Below are 12,910 nucleotides of genomic sequence, written 5' to 3' on the forward strand. Positions count from 1 at the left end.
CATGCTTTTTGCCTAGACCACTCAGCCAGCCCCGTCTCACAGAGGCTGCCCCCTCTCGCCAGGATGAGCTGGGCAGGCCCATTCCCACGCCCCCAGCCTCAGCGCCCAGGACTGAGGGTGTGCGTCAGGGGCTGAGCAGAGCGCCTGGCCTGGAACAGGCCTGCCGTACAAACACCCACAGACCACACTTTGCGCCCTGCGGGGGAGTGGGGGGCACGGGCTCACGGCCACGGGCCGCTGGGCTTTCACCTACACTGAGGCTGCTGCCCGCCCCAAGGGCCCCTGGGAGGACTGCCTGGCAGGTCGGTCATCAGGGGTGCTGAGTGGGGACGCCCGACCTCTCCCCAACAAGGCGCTCACATCAGACCAGCGCCGTCCAATGGGAACGTAATGCCAGGCACGTATGGAATTTTACACTTCCTGGCAGCTACATTAAAGAAAGGAAACAGACGAAATAAAATTTTATAGTATATTTGATTTGCCCAGTAGATCCAACATATCATTCCAACAGGCAAGGCTCTCACTGAGCTGCCTCACAGCCTCGGCCCCGTGGCGCGGGCTCTGCGCTCAGGGCGCATCTTGGGTTGGACCGGTACCCTGGAAGGCACAGGCTAGTGGGAGAGGCTGGCTGTCACAATACTGAACACAATGTGACCAAGCGCCGTCATGATGACGAGACAGCCCGGTCCTCTGGCACCGCCTCTGCCCGTTGTCCCTCTGCCCACAGCAGTTCTGTGTCCCGTGCGTTCTGGGCAACGTGACTACAGCTCACGTGACTACGGAGCTTGGCATGAGGAGCTACATTTCCCCCAGGAAAGAGCGGCCGATTCTAGCCCACCCAGTGCGGGCTTCAGGGAGGTGGTGACATTTGTATCCAGCCTCCAAGTATGAGCCCGGGGAGAGGCTGGGAGAAAGGAGAGAGGAGTGGACACTGCAGGCAAAAGGAAGGGTGCCTAATCAAGACTAGTGATGGCTGTCGTGGCGGTGCACCTCCTCGGCACGGCCCCCGCGTCCCAGTTTGCCCTGACAGCCCCAGTTCACACCTGTTGATCCAGCACATGTGTCAACAGCACCCTCTCTCAGTCCCCAAAATGTCCAGGTGCTCACCCTGCGTAAACCCCAGGCTGACGAGGTTAAGGAAGGTGACAAAGGGCACACAGCATCTGGGTAGCAGGCTGGGTCTCAAAGCAGATGGTCTTTGACTCTGAGCCCCGTCTCCATGGCCCAGAGGCTTGATGGCTCAGCTGCGGGCCCAGGAGCCCTCTCCTGCACACCAGCCTACAGACAGAACCTGAGAGGGTCTCCACACACAGCTTAGCGACAGACAGAACCTGAGAGGGTCTCCACACACAGCTTAGCGACAGACAGAACCTGAGAGGGTCTCCACACACAGCTTAGCGGGAGGCAGGAGGGGAGGGGAAAAAAAGCCCCAGGCCCTTGCAGGTCACCTTTGCTAATCACAGCTTTCCTTAAAGTCACCACACGTGCTGCCCCTTTAACAACCCCCCAGGGCCCGGAGGTCTCCAATTTGCCCTGGGCAAGTTGCTTTCTGCTGCTTTGTCTTCAGGTCGGAGCCCACTGGGGCTGACCACAGGGCCCCTCAGGCCACCAGAGAGGAAGGTCTGGGCTCGAGCTCTTGAGCTCTTTGAACCTCCCGGGCTGGGGGGTGGGGGTGGGTACCAGCGACACATCTCTCTGCAGGATGATTTGCTGGGACCAAGTGTCCGCAGAACACAGTGACCACCAGGAAGAAGGGGACCGAGTGGTGGGGCCCAGCGTGCGTTCTACTGCATGTTCCCTAACTCTGTGTTGACACAGGCTGGGAACTCGATTTCTGCAAGGCAAATGTTAGCTTAGCAAAGTGGCCACGTCAGATGGGCTGAAACTCTCCCTGCACCCGCCCGGGGCTCTGACAGCGTGGCTGCTCCCTTGCCAGCATCACGGCAAACAAAGAGAAGAACCACACTCCTTCCTTCTTCCCAAGCTTCTGGGTCCCATCAGTGACCACCCTCCTACTCCCGACAGGCCAAAGCACAGCAGCCGCTGCGGCTGGGAGCTCAGCGGCTGGGCGATGTGTAACTGCGCAGGCACACGCGCCACCCTTCCCGCCCTCCGGAAGGCGCCGGGGCAAGCGGGGCAGGCTGCTGCCCTTCCCTACCCTTGCCAGGCGGGCGGCAGGTGAGTGCGCCGGGCCAGGCTGGCTGCCCTTTCACCTGCCTTTTCTACCTGGGAGAATGAGGGTACAAAGGGCAGCACCCCTCTTCCCTAAGATCCTCTATGGGTGGTGGGCTCAGATGCTGCCTCCCGGTGGGCGCCAGGACGGGGGAGCAACCTCAGGGAGGAACAGGAGGCTGAGGCCCAGCAGCCTAGACTGTCACTCGGTACCTCGGGGGTCGCCCTCATTCAACACAAATATCCTCTCAACAACGGTTAGGGAAAACCACATAGAGATACCGGCTTCCGTCCACAGGGCATCTCTGGGCACAGAGGGAACCGCTGCTCACGGGAAGAAGAGTCAGGGGCCTCGAGGGGGCTTAGGGCAGACAAAAGAGGGGCCGGGGACTGCGCGGCCAGCGCCGGTGGCGAAGGGGGCGGGGAGGGAAAGGGCCGGACGAAGTGTGTGCCCGGGGAAGGCGACGGCCGAGCCGGGGAGGAGGCCGGGCCTGGGCGAGGCGAGGCGGGACGGTGCGACTGGGCGCTGCAGGCGGACAGGACGACCCCCGAAGCGGGAGCCTGGGCGGCAAGTGGGGCTTCGACGGGGCCTGTGGACTGGGGGCCGGCGGCGTCTGTCCCTTCCAGGGTTCTGTGCGGAGCACATGGGCACTGCTTTCCGAGAGCTAGACGTGGACGGAGCCGAACTTCCCGGGCAGAACTGGAACCGGGAGCCGTCAGTGGTCGTAACTAGGCAACTCGCGGGCCGCCGCGAGGCGCGCACGCGCAGTTCGCAGGGGCTGCCGGCGCATGCGCGGTCGTCTTCCGCCCGTTTCCCTTCGAAGAGTCCAACGGCAGAATGGGAGGAACGCGCCTGCGCCAGGGTGCTGCTCGGGTTCTCGGCTCAGCCGGGTAGCCGTTCTCGGTCGGTGCACCTGCTGGCGTCAGTCGCTCAAGACTGATTCTTCCCTTGGGTCTTCTTGAAGAATCCCGACTCTTCTCACATCCTAAGTCAGAAGAGACGGGGAGAAAGAGCCGGCATAACTCGGACGACGTCCCAGGGCGGTCCTCGCGCGCCCGACCGGGCAGGTGGGCGGGCAGGTGGGCGAGGGGCGGGACCAATGGATGGGCAGTGAAAGACGGGATGCGGGCGGGGGCGGGGCCAGGGGCGGGGCGGAGTGTCACGAGGGCCCCTGCGAGGGGCGCGGCGCGCGCTGACGTCGCTGCCGGACACGTCGGCGACGCGGTGGCCGCGGGGACCGGAGCCGGATGTGCCAAGATGGCTGCTGCGGCTGCAGTGTCTCCGCTTGTGGAAACCGCCGCGCCGTACTCCGCACGCGGCTCCTGAGGGGCGGGAGCCGGGGGTCGCGGAGGGGCCGGGCGGTAGCCGGAGTGGGCCTGGGCCGCCCTGCGGCGCGCCGGTGAGGGCCGGGGTCTGGGCGGAGGGAGGCGGCCGGGCCGGGCCCAGCCCGGAGCGGACGGCGCGTCTCCTGGGAGCCGCCGGCGGTCGGGCGGGGGCCTGCGGGCTGGGAGGGTCGGGCAGACCCCTTGGTTACCTGCCCGCTCGGGCCGACGTGGCCTCCACCTGCACGGGCTGTCGGGTCAGCTGAGTGGACACTAGCCGTGGTGGCCTCGGTGTGGGGTTGTGTTGGAAAGGCTGGAAGAAAAGCCAGACCTGCGACTTTTTAAGGAGTAGAAGCATTTAGGAAATTTTTTTAACAGTGTAGCTTGCCCTTTGCTTCGAAGGTTCTGAAGTTTTGTGTTCATTGGTTGAAAGGTTTCTGCTGAGCCGTGCGGGCGATGAGGTAGATTGACATTTGAACCAAGGAACAGCCTTGTTGCGTCTGTTGGTAATGGGGCGAGGTGACCAAGATGTTGCAACCGAGGTCGAGCGCTGTGTTTTATACCAAGGGGCAGAGGAATGTGTAAAGCAGCCTGCCCTTTTTGTGAAGAAAGTATTACAGTAGAGCGTCTGGACATGACACAGCCATTTAAAATCAGTTGTTGCTGCTTTACCTGAAAAGTTTTAAATGGTTTGGAGATTGTGAGTTGCTTATTAAGATTTTGTTTTAAATACATATGATGCAGATGTTAACCAGAGAGGTATTTCCCATCCCCGGATATGGCAAGAAGCAAACTGAGTCACAGACAGTTGTTCCTAGGTTGATACTTTTGCAGGTTTCAGCACAGCCTGCCTCCCTGCAGTTTTCTCCCCCCGTGCCCTTTCTTAGGGTTCCAGGTGTTATCTTAGAAAGATACAGTAAGAGCCAAAAAAAATAAATTCTTTCTTGTTCTTTGTGACTCGTACACCCTTAATAGCAGTTACTGCAGGAAGTCTCAGAATTGTACGGAACGTTTTCTCCAGGGTAGGTGTGCAGATTTTAATGTGGTTCCTTCTTGCTTCTGTAAACATCTTTTCCGAGTGTCCTTTTTGCTCCTTGTCATTTTTTGCAGTGTTTAGACACTCCCTTCTTTAACATCTAAATGTGTATGATTCTGTACTTAGAAAAGTTGGAGTCTGTGCTGTCTTTGTGTCCGGTGTCCCCTAGTCTGATAGGTACGTCGCTTAGCAGTTGCCGTGAGGGAGATTGTGGGCAGAGCATAGACTCCCAGGTGCTTCCCGACACGCCGGTTGGTTTACACACTTACGCTTGAGGCGACGGCCCTGGCAGGAGAGGAGCGTGCTCTCAGTATCTCAGTTCAGTAGCCGGGAATTTATTTCGAAACAGGTTGTGTTTATTTCACATAGATCCAAGGCAGCTTAATTGAAGAGCTAGGGTTATGAATAATGCATCTTTCGGAAGGTCAGCTGGTTTCTTGGAAGCAGTCTGCCTTTTTTAGAGTTAGGTGACTTGAGGCTACAGAATGACTTACTGGACAGAATAAAATTCTCTGTAGTCAAAAGATAAATGATATGCCCTTGCATTGTTTTTCTGCTGGTGAATATAAAAGAAGATCAAAAGAATAATGTTCAAGTCAGAAGGTTGTTCCAAATAAAATCGGTCTATTGCTAAAAAGCTCTCAGTTGTCGGGGAGAGAAGGCAAAGCTACTTTGTTGGGAAGTGATAGTGTTTGCTTATAAAATGATTCTTAGTCCAGGAGTTGAGAAAACAATTTTAAGGAAGTTTCTGCAAGGAAACATTTTAAGTATAGATGTTATATGAAATTTAGATTCTGGTAAGATTTCCCTGTTAAACAGCCATAGGGATTAGGGCCTCCCAGAATCCACTGTGAATAGAATTTCGTAAGATTAAACCCAGAAGGGACTTTGAAACCATCGTTTCATTTCTCACTTTATAGGTGAAGAAATTGGGTCACAGAAGGAGCAGAGGTTGTGCCTGAGCCACTCAGCTGACGCCCAGTCTGGCTCTCACAGTGACACCTGGGGAATAAATCCTCTGGACCTGTTCTGTGTGTGTGTGTGTGTGTGTGTGTGTGTGTGTGTGTGTGTGTATTCTTTCTTTTTTAAAAAATGCTGCTTAGTGTGGTTGAGGGTCTCCTGCTGAAGCCTTACAAGGAGGATGTCATGTCCTATAAGATGCGTCTGTTTCACAGATAAGAGGAAGAGGCTCTGCTTCTCCTCCCCTTGCTCCGTATAAAGCTGAGCTGCACACGTTCTTTGTTTTAAAATGACAGCTTAGAACCAACTGAAGTCTCTGATGCTGTTCCTCATGTATTTAATTCCATTAAATTTGAGTGAGTTTCAAAGTGCTCGTCTGTCAGAAAGGGTTCCCTGTTGGCCTGGGATGAGAGTGTGTGCGGGCAGTGATAGTAATGGATTCATAGAGTCATAGGACTCGTTGTCAGGTGGGAATAGGAACTTTCATTTTAAATAACTTTACTCAGTATGCGTTTATGCACTTTTTCTTTCGTCTGAGTATCAGAAAGATTCCCAAGTACAGAAACGTTGCGCACCTGCAGAAACGTGGGGGCTAAGCCCAGGAGTCCTATCACTTCTTCCTTCGTTGTTGACATTTTTCTGTGATGGGCTCCACTTAATCTGTTTGTGAAGGTTGTTCTGGGGAGAAGGACTGACATACAGAGGAGGACTTTGTAAGAGACCATGCTTGGATTTTTGTCTCAAAAGTGCAGGTTAACTGTTCAAGATTATACTTAGTGTGTTTTAGTAAAAAACAAACAACAAAAAACGCTGCAAAGAGGATTCTACCCCCTTGTTCTCTATAAAGGGTTTACGGGCGCCTCGTTGCTACAGCTCTGGTTATCGGAGGCGGCGTGTTTTGCTAGCGGTTGCCAGCCAGTCACGGTGCAGAAAATGAGACATTTTACGGGGTGGGATGCAAGGCGTTTTAGGTGAATACATTTTAGATGTCCATTTTGCAGCTTATATTACTCTGCCATGCTCTCTCATTAAAGAAAACAGGAGCAAATTTTTAACTTTTGTTTTCCTTGCAAGATTTAGAATTAACCTGTATGAAAAGTATGATATGCAGTCTTAATAGAGGAGTTGGCTTTTTCTTGGTCTGCGATAATTTACAGGAAAGTGTGGAGGGACTGTGTACCTGGTGTGATGGCGTTGGCTCCTGCTTGGTCTCTGCCAGCTTGCTGAGGGCACTGTGGAGGCGGTGGGCATTGCCCGTGGGTGCGTGGCTGGGGTGCGTAACTGAATCTCGGTGAAGGGCAGCGAGTCATCTCAAGGCACTCGGCTGGCCCAGGCGCAGCCAGCTTCTGCGTGCCGGCTGTGCTGTCACCCCGGGTCCTCCCTCCCGAAATGCCCAGGACAGCAGCTCTCACGGCCGTGGAGGCAGGAGAGGGGTGTCCCTCAGGCCTGCGGGGTGCAAAAGCGTTCGCAGCCTGTCTCTTCTTTCCTAGTTTTCCTGATTGCAGCCAGGACTTTGAATACGTGGACTTTACGTATTAATTCTTTTTCTTTTTCTTTTTCAGTTCAGAGTAAGGAGCACCTCTATCCTGCTTCTTTCTGTAAGCAGCGTCTCATTGTGCAGGAGCTCCATCATGCAACCTCCACCCCAGGCTGTCCCGTCTGGCGTGGTCCGGCCGCCTCCGTCCGGGAGTCCTCAGAACATGTTCTGGTCCAACAGCCCGTACAGGAGACAGGCCAATAGTAATGCACCAGTGGCCCCGATAACCTGCCCACTGCAGCCGGTGACGGACCCGTTTGCTTTTAGTAGACAGGCGCTCCAAAATACATCATTGGGCAGTTCGTCTAAAAGCAGCCCACTCGTTGTGCAAGGCCCAGCCCCACCATTGTCTCTTCAGCGTGCTGGTCTGCCTGGGCCACACACAAATGCCGGGGATAGCTCCCAAGGACCCTGCGAGCCTCTGCCGGCCCCTCCGTTGCAGCCCAGGTCAGATGCCAGCCCATTTCCCGGCGTGCTGAGCCCCTCGGCACCTCCTGGGCCCGAGGTGAACAGGAGAGTCGAGGTCGCTCCCGGCCCGGAGCCTGAAGTTCAGAGCCCGCCGTATCCTCCTCAGTACATTCCAGGAGTGGGTCCGGACAGCTGTCGTGTGGGCCATCCACAGGCGAGCACGCCACGGCCCGACAGACCCCTGAGCAGGCCGAGCCTGCACGACGGCACGGCGACACCAGCAGCGCCCCCTTTCCTCCCTCAGCCTCGTCAGCAAACGCCCGGGCAGTGGGGGCCGGTGCAGGGAGGCCCGCAGCCCTCAGGGCAGCATTACCGGCCCTGCCCTGAGGGACCTGTGCAGAACACGGTGTGCCACGCCTCCAGCGCTGGCCACTTTCCCGCTCCGTCCAACCCGCGTCAGGGTCCTGGCCGTGAGCAACACGGCCCCCTGGTGTCTTTACCGGGACCCTCGGCCGGTGACGGGAGAAATGAGGCAGTCTACCTGCAAAGTGGAAACCACTCAGCAAATAGCTTTGATCCAGAAAATGCATTCAGGCAGAATTCCAGAGTTGGGAACGCTCGGGCGGGCCAGGAGTTCAGGTTGAGTCCAGGAGTGAATAGAGAGCAGTTGTCAGACCTGCCTCTCATTAACCCCCTCGCTCAGGGAAACAGCCCAGAAAGCCACTCGCACAACCCCCTGGGTGCCGGGAGCAGCTGGACCCTGCCGGAAGCGGGCTCAGGAGCGCTCTCCATGTTTTTCAAAGGAGGAGAGACAGAGAACGAAGAAAACCTCACATCTGAAAAAGCAGTCTCTGCCGGTCAGTCTGACTTTGATGGTTTCTCCCCCGGCCCGGGCCTCGGCCAGCCTCCTGCACACATGGGGGCAGGAGGCGTTTATCAGGCCTTTCTCAAGGGTTCCAGCAGCGAACCCACGCAGCAGGGAGGAGACCCACAGCCTTACTTTTCTCAGTCTGCAGGCATCCGACGCGACAAAGCAACCACTAACGCTGCCGCTGTCGACATGTGGGGTGACACAGCACGTGCGGGGACTCACGGTGCTGGTGGCCCGCGGTACGAGAACGTCGAGAACTTAGAGTTCATTCAGAACCAGGAAGTTCTGCCAAGTGAGCCCCTAAGCGCAGACCCTTCCTCCCCAAGCGCTCAGCTCAGATACGGGCCCCTTCCCGGGCCGGCTGTCCCCAGGCTCAGTGCCGTGGGCCACGCTGGAGGCGGGAGCCCTAATCTCGAGGCCCCAGATGCGACGGCGCAGCCTGCGCGGGCTGAGAGCGTGTCTTCCAGTTACAGCGGCCAGAGCCCTCGGGGTCTTCCCGGTACAGCCAGGCCCCACGACTCGGGGGGCACGTTCATTCAGCAGGAGGTTGGAAAACCTGAACATGAGGCTCCGGGGAGGTTTTTTAAGCAGATCGATTCTTCTCCTGTGGGAGGCGAGACAGACAAGAACACTGTGAGCCAGAACTACCGCGGCAGCCTGCCCCAGCCCTCGGCCCCGAGCCCCCCAAAACCTACGGGAATATTTCAGACGAGTGCAAATAGTTCTTTTGAACCAGTGAAATCGCACTTCACTGGAGTAAAGCCAGTCGAGGCCGACCGCGCCAGCGTGGTGGGCGAGGTGAGGGGGCCCAGCGCCCACCAGAAGCAGCGCAGAGCGGCCGCTGCCACACCCGACGCCTCCCCTGGCAACCTGGAGCAGCCCCCCGACAACATGGAGACCCTCTTCCTGCCCCGGGTCTGTGCTCCACCTCTCACCACACCCACGGAGGCCAGTCCCGGGCTTCTGCACGCCGCGGGGCCGCCCTTGGAAGCTGTGCTCCCTGCGCCTGAGAAGAGGCCCTTGACCAGGGCGCAGGGGGCTGTGAAGTGTGAGAGCCCAGCCACGACTCTGTGGGCGCAGAACGAGCTGCCAGATTTTGGAGGCAATGTCCTCCTGGCCCCAGCCGCCCCCGCGCTTCACATGCCCGCGAAACCTCAGCCATCTGAAGTGATCCAGCCTCCAGACGAGGGGGTGTGCGGCCAGCAGTCCCGGCAGCCGGGCCCCGGCCCCACCGTGCAGAGCGGGGACGGCATTGGTGCTTCCGAGAATCTCGAGAATCCTCCCCAAATGGGCGAAGAGGAGGCCCTCCCGCCCCAGGCGGGCCCCGGATACGCCAGTCTGCTGTCCTCCCCACCCGCCGAGTCTCTGCAGAATCAGCCAGTCTTGGTCGCCCAGCCTGATCACAGCTATAACCTGGCTCAGCCGGTTAATTTTTCTGTGTCCTCGTTGAATCCTAATGAGAAGAATCAGTCCTGGAGAGATTCTTTGGCGGCAGATAAGCCCACAGTAAGCAGCCAGGCTGCTGGGGGTGATTCTGGAGAAAACGCTCCTTTGTTTGGGACCCCAGCTGGCTCTCTCATCTGCTCGCCTCTGCCGAACCACCTTGCCCAGAGTAATTTCCCACCGGTTTGTGGTACCTCGGAAATGGTTTCTAGCCAGCCTGCTAGTTTACTGGTTCAACAGCCATCTCACCCAGTTCCAAAGAACTTGCTTCCGGAAAGTCAGAAGATCCATAAAGCAGAGAGCGTTCTTCCCGAGTTAGGTACCGGTCCTGCCGGAAGCACAGGCGCGATGCTAGTTCCACCTGCGAGCAATACCGCGGTCCCCGATAGTAATAAGGCAGATCACTCCGGCAGTCGGGCTGAAGCTTCGGGAGCCCTAGACTTTACATTCAGTCGGACTTTGGAAAATCCTGTAGGAATGTATAGCCCGGCCCAAGCCGATAGCCCAGCTTCTTGCCAGCAAACCATCTCCAGTCATCGACCGCGCGGGCCTGGGGCGCATACCCCAGACCGTTTCTACCAACAGGTGACGAAAGCTGCTCAGGACCAGCATGGCCCAGAGAGAGCCCAGCAGGAGACGGCCCCTCCCCCTCCCCCTCCCCAGGGGCCCAAAGCAGCACTTCCAGAGGCTTCAAACCCAGGAGGTCCACCAGGGCAAGGACAGCCCCCAAGCCCAGCCCATCCATCTGCAAGTCCGGCTCTAGCTGACATGGGCCAGCAGCTGCTGCCTCGACCACCTCGGTCCTCCAGCGTGTCCGTCGCATCCACCGGCTCAAGCCAGGCGGCCGCGCGGTCTGACCAGCAGTGGCTGCAGCCGCCGCCTCCAGACTTGGCGTCCTATTACTATTACAGGTCCCTGTACGATGGCTACCAGCCCCCGTACCCCTCACCGTACCCGCCGGATCCTGGCACCGCCCCCCACTATTACCAGGTAGGGTTGAGCTTGTGGACTGTTGAGCCCCCTGACCAGTGGTTTCTTTCTCACGTCATGTGCCTTGGCGGGGTTCTGTTGGTCAGTTCTGAGGTGACCCGTAGTCAGCCGTCACGTGCTGCTTCGTGAGAGGAGTGCTGCCTGGTCACAGCCTGTTCTGCTGAGCGCGGCCTTTCTCTTGGAAGTCCACACCGTGCGTTAGCACGTTGAGTTGGGTAGAATAAATACCTGATTCATTTTTGCTTAACACAGCACATCCCAACTTATGTGACAGAAAGGACCTTCGTTTCCCGTCCTGCCTGTTGGCTTTCCGCAGACCCAGGGCTCGTGGTTGCACAGTTTGGGAAACTGGAATAGCCTCCTGAAGCTTCTTTGTGGTTTAGACCTTAAAACCTACCTAAGAAACAACAGGAAAACTCTAGTCTTTCAAATGCCTCCTTCAGAATGAAATTATTTAGGGGAAAAAGTTAGGTTTGGAGTGTAATCCAAATGAAACAGCTAAGAGTGGTGTAATTCCATAAGCTTCTTTCAGGTACGTTGTGATAGCAGCAGCAGAGCAAGGGGCCCCACTGTGCTACCCAGAAGACCCTTGCCTCTTTTCACACTGATGCAGGCCCACGAATGCCGTTTAAGTTCTGTTTAATCCTGCCTTAGTATGAAAAAGTGATCCAGGTGGACACACGTTTGATTACTGTCCGCTTCTCACCATCTCTCGTCCTGGCCAGCATCACCCACGGGCAGCAGAGGCAGAAGGATTGTGGACCAGAAGTTTGAAGTCCACTGTCTGACATGGGGGCAGGTGCCGCACTGGAGGCCCTGCAGTCAGAAGAGGCTGAGGGAGCAGGGCTGCCCCGGTGATGGGGCTGCCTCACGGGCTTTGGGCATCTTTGCACATGTGGGAACAGGCACACACCTAACCCCTGAGACCTGGGAATCCTAGATCCAGAAGGAACCCCGTAGAAGGAAATTACGCTGTGCCCAGAGCCCAGGAAGGCCTGGCAGTGCATGGAGGGGCCACATACCTGCTCTGGGCCCTTGTCCAGCAGCTGCGTCTGCATCCCGGTGTCCCAGCCAGCGCCCAGCATCACTTCTGTGGGAGCCCACTTCCTTCTGCCTTGTCTCTGTGTCTCTGCAGATTCCAGTAGTGGTTAAGAACAAGTCCATTTTATGTGATTTCTCGTCCTCTGCTGGGTGATGGTGGAGCGTCAGGCTGAGTCAGGAAGGACTGATGCTGGCTCGTGCCTGGGTCACCTCGTCTCTACTTCAAGTCCCGACGTAGCCGTAGAGCCATGGGGGTTCATCGGTCTGTAATGGGGCTGAAAGCCTCGTAAGGATAGAATACGATACTCCTTTTGAGGCTGCCTGTAGCTTCAGGACCCGTTCCAGTGGACCCTCGTTCTTTTGCTTCCCTGAGATGGTGTCTGAAACGGGACCCGAGCTTGTGGGGTCATGGCATCTATGCAAGTGAGACCTCGGGAAGCAGAAGACAGAGTCCTCACGAGTCACCGCAGGACCCGGGTCGTGGCCCGCTGATGGTGGGCCGTCTCCTGAGCACGGCCAGGGCAGTCTGTCTTAGGAATGTGGCCGTGGATTTCATTTTTTTTGATTGTTTCGCATGAAGGAAGCCCCGTGTCTGGGGCCCATCCGGAGAGCACCGCCTGTACCGTGAGAACTCGTGCCAGTTGCTCGATGAGTTGGCTCTTGGCATCTAACGGAGGCATCCTTCTTTCAGCAGGACATCTACGGCCTCTATGAGCCCAGATACAGGCCCTACGATGGTGCAGCCGCTGCCTTCGCAGACAGCTACCGCTACCCTGAGCTCGAGCGGCCCAGCTCCCGGGCGAGTCACTGCTCGGACCGGCCAGCTGCCAGGTGATTGACGTTTATGTTGCCGGCTGTGGTAGTAACTTAGTGATTTGAAAAGGACCGTGTTTGTAAAGAACCATACAGACCTGTTTAACGTGTGTTTACGTTCTGTGGGTGTGGACAGATGATAGGATGCATCTTTAAATCGAGATAAGCGCGCTGCTGCCAGGTCACGGGTGTGTCATCAGTTGGCCTTTGGTCAGACCCGACCCTGTGCAGCGCCACCAGGAAGCCACCCCTGCCCTCGTGCGGGCTTCCTCCCAGCCCGGGCAGTGGTCCCGTCGCCAAGGGACGCACACAGCTC

General features: G+C 57.2%; 1 protein-coding gene across 10 annotated transcripts in view; it reads left to right on the forward strand.

Moving 5' to 3' along the window:
- The first annotated feature begins 2,983 nt into the window (after positions 1-2,983).
- The window catches only part of SEC16A (SEC16 homolog A, endoplasmic reticulum export factor), a 32,849-nt gene continuing 22,922 nt past the window's right edge, over positions 2,984-12,910 (forward strand). For 6 of the 10 annotated variants that reach the window (XR_010944745.1, XM_067742647.1, XM_067742651.1 and 3 more), the window contains exons 1-3: positions 3,389-3,572; positions 7,054-10,740; positions 12,473-12,612. Coding sequence is in view for 9 of the 10 variants with exons in the window: in XM_067742647.1 (XP_067598748.1) it covers positions 7,123-10,740; positions 12,473-12,612 (3,758 nt within the window). In the remaining variant the exon portion in view is untranslated. Of the gene's footprint in view, positions 3,241-3,387; positions 3,573-7,053; positions 10,741-12,472; positions 12,613-12,910 lie in introns of those variants that run through there. The other 4 variants (XM_067742649.1, XM_067742655.1, XM_067742648.1 and 1 more) reach the window with 3 other exon arrangements.

This window comes from Pseudorca crassidens, chromosome 7 (assembly GCF_039906515.1).
Source record: "Pseudorca crassidens isolate mPseCra1 chromosome 7, mPseCra1.hap1, whole genome shotgun sequence".
NCBI classification, from domain to species: domain Eukaryota; kingdom Metazoa; phylum Chordata; class Mammalia; order Artiodactyla; family Delphinidae; genus Pseudorca; species Pseudorca crassidens.